The sequence below is a fragment of the Pteropus medius genome, unplaced genomic scaffold (genome assembly GCF_902729225.1).
Source record: "Pteropus medius unplaced genomic scaffold, Ma_sr-lr_union100, whole genome shotgun sequence".
Lineage (NCBI taxonomy): Eukaryota > Metazoa > Chordata > Mammalia > Chiroptera > Pteropodidae > Pteropus > Pteropus medius.
Window position 1 is genome coordinate 193,652 of NW_024352789.1, and position 21,042 is coordinate 214,693.

Here is a 21,042-nt window from a genome sequence, read left to right on the forward strand (position 1 = left end):
TGTCCTCCCGGGGCCGTCCACGGACCTGTCCACGGAGCCCTGGTGCCTTCTCGGTGCCTTCGCCGCGTCTTCTCTCTCTCCCCCTTAATCCTCGTTCTGTCTACTTCTCCAAGGCCACTGGGGGAGGGTCCCTGTGCCCTTAGCAGCGGGAGGAGCCCCGTGAGCAGCGCTCACCCGCCCACCCTGCCTTCCCACCAGCTCGAGGTGTCTCAGCTAGAAGGGAGCCTACAGCAGCCCAAGGCCCAGTCGGCGATGTCTCCCTACCTCGTCCCTGACACCCAGGCCCTCTGCCACCACCTACCCATCATCCGCCAGCTGGCCACCAGCGGCCGCTTCATTGTCATCATTCCAAGGACAGGTGAGCATAATGGGGAGGTGGGGGCCAGAGTGAGGCTGAGAGAGACTGTGGGCTTGGTATCAAGACACCCTTATTCGGGGCCCAGTTCACACACAGCGGCCTCAGTCAAGTCCTGCTGCTTCTCTGAACCTGTCGCGTCACCTGTGAAATGGGCACAATGACCCCTGTTAAACCTCGACTCCCGAGCCGGTTGGGGAAAGTGCTCAGGAAGTGGCCAGGTTCGTGGCTGCCAGAGGTCGCACTCTGAAGGGTCTCTGGGGACCTTGTGGGCCTGGTCCCCTTCTGCAGTGTGTGCAGAGCCCCACAAGACAGCGGGCCGGCTCACCTGCCTTGTCCTTCCCCACCCCCACCTTGCCCACCAGTGATCGATGGCCTGGATCTGCTGAAGAAAGAGCACCCAGGGGCCCGGGATGGGATCCGATACCTGGAGGCAGAGTTTAAGAAAGGAAACAGGTGGGTGCAGACCCGTGGGGCCTGTGCTGAGCCCGTGTCCATCTCCCAGCTGACCGTGGGACAAGTCGGTGGGGGCTGGGGGAGCGTGACGCACACTCGCAGCCCCACTCACAGTTTGCTCACTGCCCAGGGAGGGAGGCCGGGGACAGAAGTCCGGGTCTCAGGGGCCAAAAGCAGGTGATGGGAGGAGCAGGGAGCCCTGTGGGAGCACTGCCCTGTCCACTAGCTGTGGGGGCAAACGGGAAGCGGGGTCAGCAGGGGGAGGGCGCGGCCCCCCGGCTCCACACTGCGGGCCTCTGGGAGCTTCTCCTTTGGGGTTGCCAGGGCGGGGCTCCTGCCTCCGGGGGAAGCCACAGTGAGCAGACGTGCAGGTGCTCGACCCCAGGCCCTTCCTCTGGCCTCCTGCTGGCTGACACCCCCACCCCTGTCTGCCCGCACCCGGCCAGGGCACTGACAGCCGCTCGGTTGGGCCTTGCCTCCAGAAACCTGACCCAAAGAGCATCTGCTGCTGCTCTCCTCACCCTCCTTCCTGGAGGAGGGAGAGCGAGCTGGGCGAGGCAAGGCTCCCCTGGAACCCGCCACGACTGTAGGCTTTGCGCTGCTTTGTGTGGCTGTGTGCGAGGCGCTCTCCTCTGCCCCACCCCCGCTCGTGTGTCCTTTGCAGGTACATTCGCTGCCAGAAAGAGGTGGGAAAGAGCTTCGAGCGGCACAAGCTGAAGAGGCAGGACACGGATGCCTGGTAAGGGCCAGCCCTGCCCCGGGCCTCAGAATTCTGGAACAGGCGGCAAAGCCAGCCTGGGCCCGAGGGGCTTGGGCTCCGTGTCCTCTTGCCGGTGCCAGCCTGCCCCTGCTGCCTTCCCCGTCCCCAGCCTCCCCGGTGCCCTGGAAGGTCTCGTGTCCACGCTGTGTCCTCTCTCCCACCAGGACCCTCTATAAGATCCTGGACAGCTGTAAACAGCTGACCCTGGCCCAGGGGGCTGGGGAGGAGGACCCGAGCGGCATGGTGACCATCGTCACAGGCTTTCCACTGGACAACCCCAGTGCGCTCTCGGGCCCAATGCAGGTGGGTCTCGGGCGACAGGAGGGGACTGGATGGGAGGTGGCACCCTCAGACGTCCCTGCTTCCCCAGCCCCCACCGACATGTCGCATGGTCAGCGTCCTCCTCCCTTTGTCTGGCCCTGTTCCACAGGGCGCTCTGCAGGCCGCTGCCCACGCCGGCGTGGACGTCCAGAATGTCCTGGACTTCTACAAGCAGTGGAAGGAGATTGGCTGACGCTGCCCCCGGGCCCTGCAGTGGGGCTGACTCCAGATCTCTCGTGCCCTCCCTGGCAGCCAGGACCGCCCCGTCGTCACCCCACCTCACGCAGACGCACGCACGCACGCACGCACTCAGGAAGGAAGCCTGGCTGACGCAGGCTGGGGGGACCCGGAGGGGCTGGGAGGGCTGGTCCCCTGCTGCCATACAGCGTCAGGGAAGCGAGGAAAGCGCTTGGGGCAGGAGAGGCCCGTGGGCCCTGGTCAGCTCTGCTGTCCCCAGGGACGGCGACAGGCGTGGCGTCTGCATTTCATTGGAGTAGTTCCTGGACCTCTGAGAGGGAGGGACAGTGGGGCCCTCCTTCCTCACCCAGCATGCAGAGGTTGGGGCCAGGAGGGGGCGCCCTCCAGCCCTGGGGAGAGTGGGCGACACCAGGTCTCAGGGGGTTCTCTGCAGACCATGCTCCTCAAGGGCCACTCACCCTCTGGTCTCCCTCTGTGGGGGCTGGGCAGCGTTGGAGCCTCGGGGACTCTTTAAAGAAGAGGGGCCTGGGGCTGGCCACGCCGAGAGCAGCCTGGGCTCACACCTACCCGCCACGGGCACGCACCAGCTGCCCACCCCTGCTTCTGTTTCTGCCCAGCGTCCAGGGCGCTGCGGGCAGTCCGCACGCCCTTGGAGGCCCCCGGGCCCACCAGCCCCACAGCAGCTGCGCTCGTGTCCCTGGCTGCTGTGCCAGGGCAGTAGGGTGCCGGTGAGAGCGGATGCGGGTGCAGGCCGAGGCCAGCTCCCTCCAGTCAGGGGAAGCAGAGGCCCCTTGGCGCTGCCCGTTGGGGGCCTGTGTCCCGCTGGGCTTCCGAGTTTGTGGGGGGCTGGAGCTGGTGGGGCTGAGCTGGCGGGCGGGCTTTCGGAGCAGAGGTGACCGGGAGAGCTGGGGAAATGAAGGGCGGTGCCTCAGCTGGGGTGGGGTGGGGCGTCAGCTCTGGGGCCCCCACCCCAGCGAGCCCAGCTTCCTAGGCTGTGCTCAGGAGAGCAGGCTTCCTGCCTCTTCAAGGTAGCACATCTGGGACGACCTGGGGGTGCCACCCCCACTCCCAGTGCCTGGCAGAGACTAAGACTAAAGCATCACTTAATAAAGACCCCCGAAGCCCGCTCTGTCTCCTGGTGCCTTTCTGTGGGTCTTGGAGTGGGGGTGCGGGGCTCTGAAACGGCGTTCTGGAAAGGTTTGAGGTGGACCCATTGGAGCGAGCTGGCAGTTTTGTGACAACATAATCAAGTTCACTGGCCCTGGGTTGAGCTGGAGTCTGCATTGTCCTGAGGGTGCAGTGCAGCCTGGGGCTGCCGTGCAGTCTCCAGCTGGGTCCTCTGAAGCAGAGCGCTTCGAGAGGGAGGCGGGGGTGAGCCTTGAGGCCAGCCTGAGTCCTCAGCCCCTGTCCTCTGCAAGGACTGGCACCTCCAGTACCTGGGGAGTGAAGGACTTGGCAAATCCCTCATGGCTGGACCAACACGTGCTAAAGACACGACCACAGCGAAGCACAGTGAGGTGGTCTCAAGTCCAAGGCCAGGGTTGGAATTTGCTGCCCAGCCGAAGGGCCCCCTCCCCTGGGAGAACCGGACCAGTGGTGCAGTGAGGCCTGGGGGAGCGTGTGCCATGCCGGCCAAGTCCTGGCAGTGGCCCGGCTACGGCCAGTCTGATGGCCGCGGGCTGGGGTCGGCCTGGGGCTGGCCGTGCAGGAGGCCGGCAGTGAGCTGCCTGCTGATGGGGCCGGGCGCCCCTGGCTGCTCCCTGGAGGCTGAACAAGGCTGCGATTGTTCCCTTTGTCTCCCACTCCCCGCCCAGGCCTGGCCCGCCAGCCGCCACCCTGCTCTCCCGCTGCCGGCCTGGCGGGCAGGGGCACCCGGCCTGCTGACCCACCGGCTTGGGAGCGCCAGCCGCGTGCTGGGTAAGGAAGCCCCCCTGGGCTCTGCCACCCATCCTGGCGGGCTGGGGGGGCCTGCTCTAGCCGCACACTTCCAGAGACCGCAGCCCCGTGCTGGAGGAAGGGACCCCGAGGGCGGCTAGAGCCCAGCCAGCGGCTGCCTCTGCCCCTCCCCGGGACGCCTCCTCGCAGGGGCAGGGGTACCTTTCGAGCTTTTATCTATTTCAAGGCTCAGCCAATGGAAGGACTAGGGACGTCTGTCTTGTGCCCAGCTGGGTCCCCAGCACCCAGCTCGGGCAGAGAGGCCCCCAAAGTGTTGAATGACAGGAGCAGAGGCTGGGGGTACTGGTGGGGTGAGGCCCGGAGGAGCTGGCAGCAGGAACGGGCAGGGCCGTCTGTGGAGCTGCGGGAAAATTTTGGCCCAGGGAGCTGAGGAGGGGGTGAGCGTCCCACTATCCCTCCTCCTGGGCCTCTACCCGCCGGCCGGCCAGCCCAGCCCCTCCACTTGTGCCAAGGAATGTGCCTGGAGAGGCTGCCCGAGCAGCAGGCGGGGCAGCACACAGGTCTGGGCTGAGTGGTGTGGGGCTCAGGAGGGGTGTGTAGCCCTCGAAGAGCCAGGCATCCCCGATTCACGGCCCCACCCGCGGGCATCTGGCCTCTCTGAGAACCCTCCCTCGCCTGCCTTTCCTGTGCTCAGCCCCGCCCTGGGCCCAAGGCTTTCCCTGGCTGGTGGGTGGGCTCGAGCCCTCCAGGTTGACCGGGGGGGTGGGTGGGGTGGGGGGTGAGCCAGGCTTCTCCTGAGACAGAATGGGGGGCAGGGCCTGGACCCAGGGCTTGCGGTTCCTGAGGCAGCCTTCCCCTGGGGAGGAGACTGAGCCCCCCCCAGTGGAGGGACCAAAAGCCCCCAGGCTAAGATGGGGAGGGATCAGGAAGCTGGGCCAGCCTTCCCTGGCCTGAGGAAGCGGCTTGGTGCCCAGCTACCACCCACACACGTGCATGCACCCCTAAGGGAAGGTGGATGGGAACAGATACCTGAGCCCCGCCTCTGTCTCTAGGTCAACGTGGAGGTGCCCCGCCACCATGCTCAGTCTCAAGCTGCCCCAGCTGCTTCGAATCCACCAGGTTCCCCGGGTGAGGGGCTGCACCCCGCTACCCCTACTCCCCAGGGGACTGGCTGGGACTGAGGTTCTTCTAGCAACAGGATGTCCCCTCCTGCAGGCTAACTCTTACCCCTCCCACTCCTGTTCCCCAAGGCACAGGCTTGTGGCCTGCTCCCTAGGCTAGAATGCTCCCTTCAGAGTCCCCTGCCCAGGGCGCCCCGTGGGTGCCAGCCCACAGCCCCAACCCTTCTTGGCTTCTACCACTGGCTCTTCTGTTTCTCATCAGCTCTCAGGGGATTGGAACCTGACTAAGATGGAGGTCGGGCTGAGTTTGGTCTTGGGGCCACTGTGACCTCCAGCCCATTCTCTGGTGGAGAAGGGGTCTGGCCCAGTGAGCCCCTTCTCCCTCCACCCCCCCACCCCGGCCCCCAACGCAGGTGTTCTGGGAAGACGGCATTATGTCTGGCTACCGCTGCCCCACCAGCTCGGCCTTGGACTGTGTCCTCAGCTCCTTCCAGATGACCAACGAGACAGTCAACATCTGGACTCACTTCCTGCCCACCTGGTGAGGGGTCTGTCCCAGCGGCCTTGCGCTCGGGGTACTCAGACGGGCTGCTGTGGGGTCGCGCGGCAGCCTGAGCAGGTGCCGCCACCGCCGCAGGTACTTCCTGTGGCGCCTGCTGGCGCTGGCCGGGGGCCCGGGGTTCCGGGCGGAGCCCTACCGCTGGCCGCTGCTCGTCTTCCTGCTGCCCGCCTGCCTCTACCCTTTCGCGTCGTGCTGCGCGCACACCTTCAGCTCCATGTCGCCCCGCGCGCGGCACATCTGCTACTTCCTGGACTACGGCGCACTCAGCCTCTACAGCCTGGGTGAGCCTGCGGGCGGCGGCGGCGGCGGCGGCGGCGGCGCCGGGGCGCGGGGGCGGGCGGCGGGGGGCGAGGGCCGGCGGCGGGGGCCGAGGCGGCGCCGGAGTGCGCCCGGGGTCCTCAGCTCCCGCCCCGCGCCGCACGCTCCCCAGGCTGCGCCTTCCCCTATGCCGCCTACTCCATGCCGGCCTCCTGGCTGCACGGCCGCCTGCATCAGCTCTTTGTGCCCGCCGCCGTGCTCAATTCCTTCCTGTGCACCGGCCTCTCCTGCTACTCCCGGTGCGTTCTCGGCCGGCGGTGGAGGGGAAGGCGGTGGGGCAAACGCACGGCCCCTGGGGGCGCTGGGAGGCCTACGCCTGGGCGCCCTTAACATTAGGAGCGAGAGGGCGGGTTCCTGGGCGCAGCAGACCTGCGCTGTCTCCCGGCCACCTAAAGGGCAGGTGTCTTCATCCCCATTTCACACGTGTGGTCGTTCACGAAGGGGTCCTGTGCCACTTTAAAGCCACTAAGCTCCACTGACATCCATCCTGGCCCTCTGCCCTCCTCTGACCCCCACCCGAGCACCGAGTGGTGACCAGCCTCCCCCACCCGGCCCGGCCTCCAGATTCCCGGAGCTGGAGAGCCCTGGGCTGAGCAAGGCCCTCCGCACCGGCGCCTTCGCTTACCCTTTCCTGTTCGACAACCTCCCGCTCTTCTACCGGGTGAGGCGCCGGCCCCGCTTCCCTGCCCGACGCCCCAGTGCCTGCCCTCAGCCCCGCTGCCCCTCCAGCCCAGCACCCTGCCCGCTGCGTCCCCATCCTCACCGGATCGCAGGCGCCGCGGGTTTCCTCCCAAACCCCGCCCGCTCAGCCCTGCTTCTCAAACTTCCCCAGCTGGGGCTGTGCTGGGCCGGGGGCCGCAGCTGTGGGCGGGAGGCGCTGAGCCCCAGCCACGGCTACCACCTGCTGTGCGCGCTGCTCACTGGCTCCCTCTTCGCCTCCCGCCTGCCCGAGCGGCTGGCACCTGGACGCTTCGACTACATCGGTGAGAGCGCAGGCCCCGCCCTCCTGGGAGTGGGCAAGGGGAGGTGACTTCCCGAGCAGTGGGGTGTCACGGCCAGGGGACAGCGTCACTGGGGGGTCCTTGGGGACCAGGCCCACCCCCCACTTCTCAGGTAGCAGCGTGTTTGCTGGGGGCTGTGTGTTATGTGTATCAGCGCATGTACCGCTTCTGTAATTCTGGAGACCAGCTTTTCTTATTCCTGATTTTAGGGCGGACAGGGTAGCAGGCCCACGGGATGGGGCCACGTGCTGTGGGTCACGGGGGTCGCAGCGCTTGGAACGGGGTGTGTGCCGTGACTGCCCGCCCTCCCTCCCCACAGGTCACAGCCACCAGCTCTTCCACGTCTGCGCGGTGCTGGGCACCCACTTCCAGCTGGAGGCGGTGCTGGCTGACATGGGGTCCCGCCAGGCCTGGCTGGCCACGCAAGAGCCCCCCCTGGGCCTGGCAGGCATGGCGGCCACGCTGGGTTTGGCGGTGGCCGGGAACCTGGTCATCATTGCTGCTTTCACGGCTTCCCTAGGTCGGGCCCCCAGCACATGTCCCTTGCTGCAGGGTGGCCCGCTGGAGGGGGGTACAAAGGCCAAACGGCAGTGAGGCCCACCCCTGGGCCTGCCCTGGAGGAAGACAGAGCCTCGACGGGAAAAGGTCGGGGGGAGGGGCGGGGACCTGGAGTGACTGAGGAGACTGCAGAGGAGGGGAGAGGAGCTGGCATGGGGGTGGGGTGAGTGACGGTGCCGTCGAAGGGGCTGGGGAAGTGCTGAGGGTCTGAGTGGGGGTGTGCGTCCACGGGGAGGCGCTGTCCAGGGCCAGGTCTGCTGCTGGCGGCCTCTGCTCAGCCCAGGGAAGAACTAACACGACTAACCCGCTGACCCCGAGTGCCTGTTAACCAGCCCAGAGGGCCCACCGCCCCCCACCGCTCTGCCGTAGTGACCAGTCTGTCCCGGTCACAGCCACATGCTCGAGGGGCCCGGGCATTTGGGGTTGAGGTCTGTCTGAGCGTGTCACTGTAGGTGCAGTGGGTTGAGGATGGGGGGTAGTGCTGGGTTCGATGGGGCCCCGGTTAGACTTTATAAAGCCACTTCCCCTGCTTCTGGAACGAGGCAAGCACAAATAAAAACCAGCCGGCTTTGCAAAGCACTTTCTGGGACTGAAAAAGGTAAAACCCACTTGGCACTGCGGCCCCTCCCCGCCAAGCAGATGACGGACAAGGAAGCAGAGCCCACCAGGTCTTCTTCTGGAGTTTATTCTAGGGCAGCTGGGAGAAGGGGACCCCGCGCCTGCGGGGCAGGGCCGGGGTGGCGGGTCCTGCAGGCAGCGGGTGGGCCCTAGGCCGTGCCGTAGAAGCGCCGGTAGGCCTCCTGGAAGCCGATGTGGTCCGCCAGCTCGTCACAGTCAGGGTTGAGCTCGCACACCTCCCGCTTCGGCTCCAGGGGGTCTGGGTAGGGGCCTGGGGCTCTGAGGGTCCGCACAGGGGTGTCAGTCAGCCTCCCGGCAGAATGCCCGCGGGTGCCCCGTCCACCCGCCCGGCGCCCGCCTCACCCCAGCCCGGGATCCAGGTAGCGCCGCAGCCGCTTCGCCACCTCGCTGCCCTCCTGCCTGGACACGAAGGCTGCGGGACAGAGGGCCAGGGCTCAGGTGGCTGTGAGTTAGGGGGACACGGAAGGGAGCAGGCTGGCTTCCTGAAAGCCTGGCAGGAGGTGGCAGGAAGCCGATGGGGCTGAGGGGACCAGGTGGGGGTGCTGCGGGTGGGCAGCACCACAGGTGATGGGGCACAGCCCCCGCCGGGCCTGCCTCCTACCTGTTCCTCTGCTGGACTCTGCTCCGCTGGGCTTTGCGTCTGCAAAGGGAAGGAGCCTGGTCCAGCCCTGCTCAGCCCCAGGCCTCCCCATCGCCCCCTGCAGGAGGGGCAGGGCCAAGGCACCTTCCCCTTGCAGCTCCCCTCCTCACTGGCCGGGCGCAGTGGGGACACACTCACCAGCCTGCTCGGCGAGGCAGAGTGCGGCCAGGGCCAGGAGGGCGAGGAGCACGGGGAACCTCATGGTGTCAGCGGCTGCTGCTTGCTTGGACTCGGCCTCCACCAGCCTGCAGCCCCGTTTATACTCCGGGCTGCGCCCCGGGAGCCGGGGGCGTCTGCCAGGGCTATTTGGGGGTCATCCGCCCTGGCTCTGCAGGCCAAACCCCAAAGGATGTTGTGGTTGGAGCCACAGCAGCCTGGAAAGGCCCCTGGGCGTGGCGGAGGAGGAGGGTAAGCGGCCATCGTACACAGCCACCTCTGGGTGTCCCCCAGCCCCTACTCACTCTCCCTTGGAGCCCCTGCCCCAGCCTCAGTTTGAGCTGTGGCTGGACAGCCAGGACGGGTGTGAGGGCCAAGAGAAAGGGGCCCAGGGGTCCACAGGGGTCCACAGGGAGTCAGAGAGCGCAGACAGGCGGCGACTCCTGCTGTCAGCTGTGGGCAGGAGCCAAACCCCGGAGGCGGGGCCGGCCATGCCCTCGTTCACCCCGCCAGACGGCAGTGGCGGCCGGGCAGGCGCGGCCCGACCCTGGTCAGGCCCGTGCGTCAGGACAGAAGGGGCAGGGAGTCCAGCGCCAACAGAGGTGGGGCTGGGCCAGGGATAAAGACCATGGTCTGGGGCAGGCCACCGGTCAGTGCGGTGGGGACCCTGGCCCCGTCCCCTCACAGGGTCTCCGAGGGCAGGGACGTGGAGAGCATCCGGGGGCTCCTGAGCCCTGTCTTTCCTGCCCTTGCTGCCCCACAGTGGGGACGACCCTAGGGAGCCGCCCTCACAGGGACAGGACGTCCAGCCTGAAAACCCTGTCCCTCAGCTGAGCCTGGGGGAGGGCGGGTGACTGCTCCCCACTCCAGGGCTTGGCAGGGCGCTGAGGGGCCCCTGGGTGTCTGGGTGCCGCAGCTCCAGCGGGAGAGAAGGGCCATGGGCTCAGTTTAGGGGTGGGGGTGGCAAGCAGGGGCCTCCTGACGTCTCCTGGGTGGGCCCAGGGCTTTAGGACAGAGGTGACCAAGTCACTCTCCAGAGTGAGGGAGAAGCTGTGCCCAAGCCACGTCCCCCTCCTGATGCCCGACTGAGGGGAGGGGGCACGAGGAAGCAGAGGCCCCCGGCCCGTGTGAGCCCCAAGGCCCACCATGAAGCCTTCCTCAGAACTAAGCGGTCCAGCCGAAGGGTGGCCTGGGCTGGACACAATGACAGGCCCTGGGAGCTTGTCCTGGCCTCAGGGCACCCAGGGGTCCTGGTTCTGTCAAGGCCCAGTGCCCTGCACCAACCACTGGAGCCCGGAGGCTCCCAGGGCCAAGAGGGGCCGTGGCCCAGGCGGAGGAACCCACCAGATTACAGTGTGGCCAGGAAGTTTATTTACAGATGTGGGAGGACATGGCAGGGGCCTTCGGGTTGGCCAGCAAGGGGGCAATCAGCGGAGACAAAAAACAGGTTCCCGAGCCAGGTCCGGGGGAGGGGGGGCTCCAGAACCGCGGGGGGCGGGGGGCAAGCCAGAGGACAGTAGGGCGCTGGCCAGGACGCCAAGTCAGAAGAAAACAGGGTGACCTAAAGGTAGTACATGTGACCCGAGGGAGCCCCAAGGCACAGTGACAGTGGGGACCGCTCAGGCTGCGGCCCCCCATGCCGCCCGGCTTGGGGATGGGTCGCACTCCAGCTGTTCCCGGCAGGCTCGCGCAGGCCCATCGACGGCCGCCTGCTCCCCGGCCGCGGGCTCCGCTCACTCAGGCCCCCGCAGCACGGCCGCCAGGTCCTTCTGTCCTCGGTGCACAGCCTGCCACCAACAGGAGACGAGAGAGATGCTGCAGGGGGGAGAGCCCAAACCCGTCCCCTCCCGCCCTCGGCGCCAGGTCCGGGTCCCCCAGAATGGCAGGAGTCCCGTCAGCTGCCTCGGCTGCCTAGGGGGCCCCCCCAGAGCAGAGCTCGTCTTCAACAAGGCCCCAGAGTGTCCCCTCACTCCCTGGCCCACCCGCCACAGACACGGTCAGAGACTCTCGGAGGAGGTGACGTCCAGCTGGGCCAGACGCGGAAGCGGCGGTGCAAGGCTCTGGGTGCTGCAGCCTGGTCCTCAGCACGGAGCACGGAGCATGCACCCCACCGGCCCTCAGAGCCGGGGCCTCGCTCTCCCTCTGACCGTTGGAACTGGCGGGGCCCTGTTCTGAAGCCAGGGCCCACACGGGGGAGCGACTGGGGACTCAGGTGATGGGGTGGCAATGGCAGAGCAGCATCTTGCCCGAGAACTCGGCAGGGTGGCCCCAAGGGTGCCTGAGACACAACTCTGGGCTGTGGAACCTGCCTGTCAGACAGCACCAGGCTGAGGGCTTTGGTCACTAGCACCTTGGTGCCTGCTGCTCGGTCCCCGGGGGCCAGTCTGCTGGTGGGGAGGTAGGGAGTGGGGCCTTTCTCTGAGGCTCGGGGCAGGATCTTCAGGCTCAGCTGACTGGCTTCGGGACGAGAAGACCCAGGGGGTCCGGGAGCCATGGATCCGGGCCCCTTCCCCGTGCAGACAGGAGGGCCTGGTCCGCCTGGGCAGGGGCTATCGAACGGCTTGGCCGTAAGATGGATGTGTGAGCGAGGGGAAGACCCCACCGTGGTGCTCCCGCCCAAGGCCCCCCCAGAAACCCTCCTCAGAACCCCATTTTGAGCCAGGAAGACTCATGTCGCCGCAGTGCAGCCACACCTGCCGCCCATCACCTGGTGTCTCCCCTTCATTCACCGACTTGGCCCCAAGCGACTTCAGCCCCCCGGAAAGGACACGCGTGTGGCACGGAGGGCGTCTGGGGTGTGCGAAGGCTCCAGGAGCCGCTCTGCTGCATGAGCCTGAGGTACCGGGCGGGGCACGTGGGGCCGAGCGAGCAGAGCGGCAGAGGGGCAAGCTGACTGGCCGGGACACGGGGGAGCACGGGGCAGCCGTCCCCGGGCCGGGGCACCCACCTGCCAGACCTGCCACTGGGCCCGGCTCTGCAGCTGCAGCGCCTCCACATGCCTGCGTCCGGCCCGCACGGCGTCCGCCAGCTGCTGGTTCTCCACCTCCTGCCTCTGCACCCGGCGCTGCAGGGTGTCCCGCTGCTGCAGGAGGTAGGGCGCCAGGGCGCTGCGCATGTCCTCCTCCGGGGCCCCGCTGGGGCGCCTGCAGGGGGCACGAGGGGTGGACGTGGGTGGGGTGAGGTCCCACTCCCCAGCACAGTCAGTGACATCCCCGCTCCAGTCTCAGATGGGCTGGCTTTCAAGATCTCGCCAGTGGCCCCTCCCACCTCAAGACCCACGAAGGCCACCCGGGCCTCAGCTCCAGCACCCAGGAGCCCCTCTCCCCTCTCCCTCCCGTCAGTCCCCTCCACCCACACGCGCCCCAACTTCCCACGCTCCAGGCCTCTGGCGACTTCTCAGCCCCTGCCCTGTCCTCCTGGCTGGCATTCCACTCGGCATGTGAGCTGGGGGCCGGGGTTGCGCAGGATGAGCCCCCCAGATGAATGGCTGCCCGGCAGCGGGCCCCAACCCAGAGGGGCCCACGCGAGGAGACTAAGGACAGGCCTGGGGAGGTGGGATTACAGGCGGCCGAGAGCCCCGAGGGGGAGACAGTCGGTTCTCATGGGCAGTGGGCTGGGAGCCACTGTAGATTCTTTTAAATTTTTCAGTTATTGAACGTTTCTCTTAAGCATTACAGCCACAAAGAAATGAGGAAACACGGAAAAGGTTTTGCTCCCTCCCTAGGGCCGTATCAGGCGGGAGCTCCACTCCGCCCTCCTGGGCCCTCTCCGCCTGCACAGGGCAGCCTGCTGAGACGTGGGTCAGGACGGAGGGTCGGAGGGTCGGGACCAGAGAAGGGGTCCGCAGTGTTTTGGCCACAGCCACCTCCTGCCGCTGAGACACGGGGGCGGGCGAGGGCGGTGCTCCCTCAATACTCACTGGATGATCAAAGGGCTGAGGGCCAGCTGCCACCAGGCCACGATGGCAGCCCTGCTGCTCAGCCTCGGCACCCTCCCTCCCCCTCCCCCACAGCCAGGCACAGGTCCTGACCTGGTCTCTCAGGAGGCTCCCTCCGCCTGCCTCTCACCCCTGGCAAAGTGGGCCTGCCAGGCCCTCCCCCAAGAGGGGGCTGTGCGTGTCACTGTCTTGGGTTACTGTCTGGTGTCTGCCCTGTCCACCTGTCCCTATCTCAGGCACACGGATCCCTCATAAAAGCACCTCCAAGACGCTAAATGCAGCTGCCCGCCGGAGCCCCCGGCCCTCCTCACCAGGCCGGCTCCTCGCGGGCCTTGCCCTCCTCCACGATGGCGTCCAAGGTGCTCAGGACGGCCTCCAGGTTCCCCTCCGCTTTGATCTCAGCCACCTCCTCCTGAGGACAAAGCGGGCCAGAGCTCACGGGGACCGGACACGCCATGAGTGCAAACACGATGAACCGCTACCAGCACTCAGGTCCGGGCTCGGTTCCGGTCCGGTCCCTGAACAAACATTCCACCGTTTCCGCCCGCAACCCCATGTGGAGGGGACAAAGGGTGAAAGGGAAGACATTTCAACGGAGCCTGCAGGAGCCTCTCCCGCCCGGTCACCTGAGCGCCCACCACAGGGACACCCGGACGCTCGGGGCCACCCTGGGGTGTGGGAGCACGGCAGTCTCACTCCCCCCTTTCAGAGACCATGGAGGGAGTCCTGTCCCTGTGCTCCCTCTAGGACACAGCTCCGCTGAAGCCACCACTGCACCGGGCACTGGGAGACCCTGTGAGGCCCAGCTGCGCCCTCGCCGAGCTCGCACACATACCCAGCGACAACACAGGACAGAGGCACGTGAGACACCCACGCCACAGTAAAGGGACACCCGGCGCTGCTGCCAGCTGGGCACGGAGGAGTGAGGGGGGCGGGGAGCAGGGACACTGTCCTCAGGGGGCTGGCAGTCCGGAGGCGGCACCCAAGCCAGTGGTTCCTGCTGCCTCTTGCCACTCACCCGGACCGATGTCTGCAACTGGGTTATAAACTTGTCATAGAGTCGCCGTGTCATCTCAGGCTGCAACTGGTAGAAGCGCTGGTAACAGTCAGTGAATCTCTGAAAGCTGGCGGGAGGGAGAAGGCAAAGGTGGGGAGGTGACACACGCGCCTGTCACCAGTCATCGGCTCCGGCCTGGGCAGCCCTGCCTCTCACACAGGGCTCTGAGCCTTGTCTTCATCGTCCTGGCTGGGGGCAGTGGCTGCAACACATCTCGTCGGCAACCCTGCCAGCCCCCAGGGCCTTGCCCTGCCGCTCCAGAGCCCGGCTGAGTTCAGGTGTTTCCCCGTTAGCCCAGCCACATTTTTTGCTTCTTGGTCTTTACTGAGCATCGAACCACCAGGAGAGCTTGCGAAACCCAGATCGCTGGGCCCCCCTCCCCACCCCCAGCTTCCAACACGCCCCTGGGCGATGCTGAGGCTGCTGGTCGGGGACCAACTGTGAGACCCTCCATCGTTCCAGCCCCTTGCAGGGCCGGATTAGGACAGGGCATGTGGCGTCTGGGAGGTTTCCTCGCTCCTAAGGAGCCTCACGGGAAGAACTGACGCCCTTCCCGGAGGACGTGTGATGCCCAGGTGATGCCTCCAGCTCCCAGCAGCTGTCGGGGCCGTGGCCTGAGGGCAGTTTCTCCCCAAGGGGGCAGAGCAGAAAGAGGCAAGAAGTGGGGTCTCGGAAGCCATCGTCGTTAGTGAGGTCATGGATTTCTCTTATTGTTCATGCCATTTAAAATGAGGCATCTGTCACCGGCAGCTGGGAGCACCTGACCAATACGTGGCTTGTGGCTGGAAAGATCGAAGGGTACCCCGCACACCCCGACAGAGCTCCTCTCGGACGAAGTCAAATGAAGACAGCTCTTCCCTTCCCCCTCTCAGGCTCTTCCCCTTCTCCGAGTAATCACTCGTGCCCGCCACACGCCGGCCACCCACCGGGCACCGGCTGGCACGGCCCCAGGAGCTTCCAGCAGAGACGGCAGCAAACACAGAAACCCACGTGCGCATGTGGGGACAGCCACTGTGGAGAGTGCTTCCGGGATTACGGGCTGACAGAGCGTGTCATGGGGTCATCTTTAAGCTAGAGGTGGGGCATGAGGGCTTCGGTGACGGTAGCGCTCACACGGCCTGTAGAAAGTGTTTGAGCCAAGGTGGGTCCTCAGACACACACATGCTCACTCACACTTACGCTCACTGGGGGTCAGGCTGGCGGCCGCTGGACTAGCAGGCTAGGGACCTGGAGTCCAAGGCACCGTCCACTCCCACCCCGCCCTGGGAATCCCTGCTGGGCCTCCCCACCCGACTCCTTCCCCTGAGAGTAAAGGAGAGCCACTCACAGCGGCTTGCAGGAGAGGACAGAGAGGACATTAACTTCTGGAACCCTGTGCGCATTACTGTGAAGCAAATCACATAAACTGACAATAAATCCCATGAGAAACAAGGCACCACTGACTGCTCAGAACACGCAACTCCTCATCCTCCCACGCTCTGGGTGCTCTGGGGCGGGCGGCCTAGACCCACCGTCCCCAGGGAACGTCTGCGAAGGCCACTGCCCCGCTTCTGTCCGCACTGCGCTCGGAGACGGACACCCTGACCAGGGCTTTCTCTCTGGAGCGAGGCCGCGAGCACCCAGCAGCACCGTCCAGGTGAAGGCGGCCGTCCCTCGCCCTCTGGACGGCGTGCAGTTCACACGGGCACGCCTCGGAGGTGAGCCCGGGTTCCAACGGGACAGCACCAGACAGTGCTGGGCCCTCTGCACCCTCGGCCCAGCGCGGGCATCCTGTTGTCCTGCTCTGGCCCCGCTGGCCACGCAGCCTGTGGCCACATGCTGGAATGATGCCTGACCCAGCGGGGCCGGAATCGAAACCGGGTAATTGTGGCTTGGAAGGGTGCGGTGCGGACACGGGCGATCCCGTCCCTCCTCCCTGCCCACAGGACGGCGGGGGCCTGAGCGGCACCTCTCCCCCCAGCCGCGGCAGGCCTGAGGCCACCTCTGCCACGATGTCCCCTCTGGGGTGCGAGCGTCCACTAGAGGCGAAGGACCCCAGAAACATGCACGCTCATGCAAGGCGGGAACGAGGCAGGAAGGCGGCCAGCTTGAAGGCCACGCCAGGGAGCACGGGAGGAAAGCGACTCGGCCTCACTGAGCTGTAATGCCGCACGGCACGCCCACCTGAACGCGCACTGTGAAGCCGCCGCTCCGAGTCCAGTGAACACCCGTCACCTCTCACAGAGACAAAAAAGGAAAACGCTTTTCCGTCATGAGGACTCTGAGGACCCGCTCCCGACAGCTTTGGCTACGCCACATGGCAGTGCTGACCAAGGCTGCCCTGTCGCACATCACACCCCAGCTCACGACTGGAGGCTGTGCCTTCGCCCACCTGCACCCAGGACCCCTGCTCCCAGCCTCGGCGAATCCTCCCTTCCCAGACACTGCGGACCTGGGAGCGGCCTGGATGCCCCGCGAACTTCCTGAGACGATGCACGCAGGGCACAACGGGAGAGCGATGCGCTTTGGACGACGTTCCTGGCCACCCCCACCCCACGCGGTCGCACTGTGCACTGTCGCAGCCTCTCGGAGGGGGTGCCGACCGCGATGGCCCTGGGATCTCCAGGGTGCCCAGGACAGCGCTGCAGGCCAGGTGGTGGGCGAGGGGAGGCCTGGGCTGCCTGGCCAGGCCCCCACGCTGGACCCCGGGGTCCCAGGGCCTGGGCTGCCTGGGCAGTGTCTGCGCCCCAAGAGCATCCGCAGCAGCCTCTCTGCCGAGCCTCCCGCTGTGGGATGGTCTTGGGCCTTGGCCTTCCCAGAGTACACAGGGGGCCGCTCGGTGACGCGCCAGCTGAGCGCGTGGCTCTGACGACAGACTGCTGTCCTTCTGCCCGGGTTCAAACTCTCCCTCGACCACTCCTTTACCTCTAGGAGCGTCTCTCCTCTGTCAGATGGCGGTGATAACTGCATCTCTAACTGCATTTTCGTAAAATGCCCGAGTGGATAAACGAGGCTACGTAAACAACCCAGCCCACGGCAACGCTCTGGGTCAGCCACGACCACTACCGCCCGCAACCCCCACCCCACGAGGGACAGTCGGTAACTGGCTCCGAGAGGCAGAAGCGTCCTCTCGTCCTCTCGGCAGACAGCCAGCGCTCAGTGAAATGCACCTGGCTCACAGCCACCAGAGAGCAAAGGCTAAATTGTGGCCTTCTCCACGAGTGCTACATTTGTCATCGTCACCGAGTTTCAAAACAGAGATGACTATACTGATTTTAACCAATTTTTTCCTTTAAATACTTATGCGACACCTGAGATACCTTTGCTGTTTCTGAACTCACAGATTAAGCCTTTCCTACTGCACTTACAATTCACTGCGGAGTTCTCACAGAAGTTTAACTTTAAAAAACCGACTTCGAAGTAGTTAAGCACAGAATCAAGTTCTGAGTTGTCCATCTGGGGGCTTATACAGCAAGGCAGTGGCCGGCCATTTCACAGAGTGTCCGCCAGAGGGCGGGCGAGGACTGGCTCTTCGGTGCGATAACCCAATGGAGGGCAGAGAAGACTGACAGCAAGACAAACAGACGCTGGAGACAGAAGATGGGGTCACTGGGACGAAAATCCACGCTCTCCACCCCACCCGCCGCCTACACAGCTGCCCGTCTCGTTAGGAGATGTCCCTGGTTTGGTCCTTTCCCCTCTCCGCTTTCTCGAGCCGTACACTAGGTAGCCCCAGTACTGGGACCGGGAGAGGGGAAAACGGAAACGACCCTTGGTGATTTATGATGAAGACTGTATTACAGTTATCTTACAAAAATCAGTCATTTCTCTAAGTCGTCAGTAGCTAATTTTAAAAGAAAACAGAAAATAAGAGAATACCCACAATCGTAACAAAACTAAAAAGCATTAGGTAGTAACCAAATAGAGAATGCACGAGTCCTTTAGAACTCCACTAAAGGACAGAACGAAGCCAGTCTGACGAAGCAGACAGGTCACGTCATGTTTGTCGCTGGACGACGGCACTGAAGACACCGCACTGTAGACCCAGCCAGTTCTCCCCAGACCGATCTGCACATTCTTTACGGTCCCAACCAAAAGTGCAGCTGAATGTTTAGAGGAGCCAGGAAAACTCACTTTATAAAGTTTACAAGGAAAAGTCAAGGTCCTCAAATAGCCGGGCCGATTTTAAAGAGGAGGGGGGACTCATTTGTGCCAGACTTGAGGTTCCCTACCACGGCCGGTGTTAAGGACTCCCACGCACTGGCACAAAGACAGGCAAGTCGATCCGTGGGGCAGAAGCGAGACCCCAAGATGCGGCACGCAGAGGGACTTGCGACATGACAAAAGGGGGCTCCATAAAGCAATGGGGACGGATGAACTGGCTGGTTAACAATCAATGGGAAAACTAAAAACATGAGACTGGCCGAGACCGCCACCTTATACCTTAATCCAGATAAAGATTTTAAGTACAGAGTAAAACGACGAAACAGCTAACAGAAAAATACACTGGAGATTATCTTTGTGACCCAGGTGTGGGTAGTCTCTATAAACGAGTCCCCAAAAGCACAATATAATTACATGGAATTAATTATAAATTAATAAATTAATTATAAAAAATAACTATTGTTATTTTATTATCCTGATGTTATGACTGAGGGGTGCTGAGTTAGTCAGAGGCTGAAAAAGGAGAGCCGTGAGGACCCACCACCCGTGGGGGGTCGCCGGGGCGACTGCATGCCTCTTTCTGCTTCATCCTCCTGGGGTAAAGTGTGGACATTTACAGTCTGTGTTACTTTTTTATATGATTAGAGATTTCTATTTCTCAAAGAATGTTATAGACAAAGTTAACACCTAATAAAGAAAGACAGCTCCTTCAGCCTAACACTGACCACAGACTGATCTCTAGACTCTACCAGGAACTCCAGCAAATCAAGATAAAAATGCCAATTTTAAAAAATGAGTCAGAAAAAAAGCCTGGAGGAAATGAGTAGGCAGTTCGCAGAAGAGGAAACCAGATGACTAACAAGAACGTGAGGTAATGCCCAAACCCAAGAGGAAATCGAAGATGTGCAAGCTCAAAGCACGGGGCGGTAACCCTTTCACACCTTCAGGACAGGTGTTAGGATGCACCTGCCCAGTGATGCGAGGAGGCGGGAGACAGGAACAGCTTTTCTTCTCCTGGAGAGCAATGGGACAAAACGCAGGAAGGTGTAAACCCTTAGACACAGTGACCGCTCTCCGTTAGGGACCTCTGCACTCGTCTGTGGTGGGGAAGCACGAGGACGTCTACCCTGGCGCCGTCTGTGGACGCGGGAGTTGGAGGCAATGGGCAAGTGCTGGACGCCAATCGCAGAAGGACGAGCGGCATCGAGACTCTCTGAACCCCATGCGCTTATAGGACTTCCCTGCACTCATGCTAACCCAGACCCCACTCCCCACTGATCTCGGTCCCTTTACCCTGATTATTCTCGCTAGGATAACTGGCACCGGAATGTCTACTCCATGAGAGCGGGGGCCTTTCTGTCTCGATCACTGCTGTATCTCCAGCTCCCGGAACAACCTGGGACATTGTAGATGGCCGACAGATAAATACTTGTACATGAGCAAATGAAAGACACGTAGCCAACAGAAAGCAGGGCCAACGGGGAGCGGAGAGGAGGGCAAGAACGAGTAGGGGAAAACCAATCAATCAAAAGCAGGAACTTACCGTGACATATAATGAATACGTGTCAGGAGTGGTCCATAAAAATAATTGCAATTACTTTATCAAATTCATTACTATGGAAATTAGGCTCCCCTCATGAAATGGCTGTCACTTGCCTGTCCAGCCTCCTGGTTTAACTCTCCCTCTGATCACTATGTTGTAGCCGACCAGGCCACTGCCAGTTTCTAGAAGGCCCTGACCATCTCAGGGCCTTCGCACAAGCTGTCCCCTCTGCCTATATGCTTTTTCTCTAGTTCTTTTCTCTCAGTCTTCAAGTTTCAGCTCAGTGTCACTTCCTCAGGGTGGGCTCCCCAACCATCCTATCCAGTGTGTCCCTTCCCCCCAGGCTGCTCTCTACCCATCGCCTGTTAATAATGACCTTCCCAGGCCCTGCCTGACACAGCGCCCCGCACGGAGCAGGCACGGAGTGAGGGGGTGAGCGAGGGGGTGAGCGAGGAAGGGGCCGTAAAGGGAAGACAGCGAGAGGGAAGGAGACGGGGAGGAGATGGGAGTCTGGACGAGGCTTAGGACAGGTGCTGTGGGGACAGCCGGGCCGGAAGGACAGGGACAGGCTAGAGCCCGACCGCAGTGTTTCGCACCGCGGGACCGTGGGCAGAACTCTTCCTTTCCAGGGTCCAGTGTCGTTACCGAACTTTCACATAAAGCACAAATCAAGGCAGGAAGCGTTTCTATGGTAACAGGCGGGCCTCGTCACTACACAGTGGTGGTACTGTTCCCATGACAACGGAAGCGCTGACGCTTCGCACGTGGCAGGCACGGGTGTAAGCGCCCTCCGTGTCCCTACTCATCCAATTCTCGCAGGCGACCTAGGCAGGTCCTGGCCCGGCCATCGCGATGGGGGCCGAGGCGCCGGGCCGTCACGCCTGGCTCACCTGCTGGGCCGCGACCGGAACCTCCCCAGGCTTTGGTCAAAACCAGGCTGACCGCAGACGGCGGCGCCAGCGGATCCCCGGGACTCCGGCGGCGCGTCAGAGCCCGCGAACGCGGCACCACGTGACCGAGCGGCGCGGCGCGCCCCGCCGCCGTCCTGGTCTCGCGGGACTCGGGCTCGCGCGCGCCCCCGCCGCCCCGCCTCACCTCCCCACCTACCTCGCGGCGGCGACCAACTTCTGGAGGAAAGTGTCCACCGTGGTGTCGAGGAGCTTCACCCTCGAGACGGCAGTGCCGGGGGGGACCGACTCCGGGGACGGCCCCTCGGGCCCTCTTTCCGCACACTCGCCGCCCGCCTCGGCGTTGCTAGCTTCGGCCATGTTGGAGTCGAACCGCCAAATCTAACTGGCCCGGCCGCCCCGCCCACCGGAGTCCCCGATTGGCCGCTGGCCTTGGGCGCCCCCGATTGGAGGCAGCGGGATGTCCATCACCG

At 64.0% G+C, this 21,042-nt stretch overlaps 4 protein-coding genes across 8 annotated transcripts in view; 2 read left to right on the forward strand and 2 right to left on the reverse strand.

Moving 5' to 3' along the window:
- SMG5 (SMG5 nonsense mediated mRNA decay factor) overlaps nt 1–3,216 on the forward strand; it is a 21,618-nt gene extending 18,402 nt beyond the window's left edge. For all 3 annotated transcript variants that reach the window (XM_039849785.1, XM_039849786.1, XM_039849787.1), the window contains exons 19-23: nt 199–358; nt 721–811; nt 1,476–1,550; nt 1,736–1,874; nt 2,002–3,216. In XM_039849785.1, coding sequence (XP_039705719.1) covers nt 199–358; nt 721–811; nt 1,476–1,550; nt 1,736–1,874; nt 2,002–2,085 — 549 coding nt within the window. In that variant the 3' untranslated portion in view covers nt 2,086–3,216. The remainder of the gene's footprint in view (nt 1–198; nt 359–720; nt 812–1,475; nt 1,551–1,735; nt 1,875–2,001) is intronic.
- A 540-nt stretch (nt 3,217–3,756) lies between these two features.
- Nucleotides 3,757–7,637, forward strand: PAQR6 (progestin and adipoQ receptor family member 6). Of its 3 annotated transcripts, XM_039849793.1 has the most exons (8): nt 3,757–4,007; nt 5,039–5,114; nt 5,521–5,648; nt 5,745–5,950; nt 6,100–6,226; nt 6,552–6,648; nt 6,820–6,970; nt 7,308–7,637. In XM_039849793.1, exons 2-8 carry the CDS (start codon nt 5,064–5,066, stop codon nt 7,580–7,582), a joined length of 1,035 nt encoding a protein of 344 aa, XP_039705727.1. In that variant the 5' UTR covers nt 3,757–4,007; nt 5,039–5,063; the 3' UTR covers nt 7,583–7,637. The 3 variants fall into 3 exon arrangements, with proteins under 3 accessions (XP_039705727.1, XP_039705726.1, XP_039705725.1); XM_039849792.1 differs by having other exon boundaries at nt 6,552–6,970; XM_039849791.1 differs by lacking the exon at nt 3,757–4,007 and having other exon boundaries at nt 4,767–5,114; nt 6,552–6,970.
- Nucleotides 7,638–8,215: 578 nt separating this feature from the next.
- Nucleotides 8,216–10,189, reverse strand: BGLAP (bone gamma-carboxyglutamate protein). The gene is made up of 4 exons (XM_039849798.1): nt 8,964–10,189; nt 8,787–8,825; nt 8,528–8,597; nt 8,216–8,443 (listed from the first exon to the last, which is right to left on the reverse strand). Exons 1-4 carry the CDS (start codon nt 9,025–9,027, stop codon nt 8,314–8,316), a joined length of 303 nt encoding a protein of 100 aa, XP_039705732.1. The 5' UTR covers nt 9,028–10,189; the 3' UTR covers nt 8,216–8,313.
- A 140-nt stretch (nt 10,190–10,329) lies between these two features.
- Nucleotides 10,330–20,965, reverse strand: PMF1 (polyamine modulated factor 1). Its single transcript, XM_039849797.1, has 5 exons — nt 20,769–20,965; nt 13,937–14,042; nt 13,230–13,330; nt 11,929–12,124; nt 10,330–10,768 (listed from the first exon to the last, which is right to left on the reverse strand). The coding sequence occupies exons 1-5, from the start codon at nt 20,927–20,929 to the stop codon at nt 10,715–10,717; spliced, it is 618 nt and encodes a 205-aa protein (XP_039705731.1). The 5' UTR covers nt 20,930–20,965; the 3' UTR covers nt 10,330–10,714.
- Nucleotides 20,966–21,042: the final 77 nt, after the last annotated feature.

Coding starts and splice junctions, on each gene's coding strand:
- PAQR6 (XM_039849792.1), top strand. CDS start 5,064: ATGCTCAGTCTCAAGCTGCCCCAGCTGCTTCGAATCCACCAGGTTCCC. Junction 5,115..5,520: donor GAATCCACCAGGTTCCCCGG/GTGAGGGGCTGC, acceptor CCCCCAACGCAG/GTGTTCTGGGAAGACGGCAT. Junction 6,227..6,551: donor GGCCTCTCCTGCTACTCCCG/GTGCGTTCTCGG, acceptor CCCGGCCTCCAG/ATTCCCGGAGCTGGAGAGCC.
- BGLAP (XM_039849798.1), bottom strand. CDS start 9,027: ATGAGGTTCCCCGTGCTCCTCGCCCTCCTGGCCCTGGCCGCACTCTGC. Junction 8,826..8,963: donor CTGCCTCGCCGAGCAGGCTG/GTGAGTGTGTCC, acceptor TTCCCTTTGCAG/ACGCAAAGCCCAGCGGAGCA. Junction 8,444..8,527: donor TACCTGGATCCCGGGCTGGG/GTGAGGCGGGCG, acceptor GCGGACCCTCAG/AGCCCCAGGCCCCTACCCAG.
- PMF1 (XM_039849797.1), bottom strand. CDS start 20,929: ATGGCCGAAGCTAGCAACGCCGAGGCGGGCGGCGAGTGTGCGGAAAGA. Junction 14,043..20,768: donor AAGTTGGTCGCCGCCGCGAG/GTAGGTGGGGAG, acceptor CCCTCCCGCCAG/CTTTCAGAGATTCACTGACT. Junction 13,331..13,936: donor AGTTGCAGACATCGGTCCGG/GTGAGTGGCAAG, acceptor CTTTGTCCTCAG/GAGGAGGTGGCTGAGATCAA.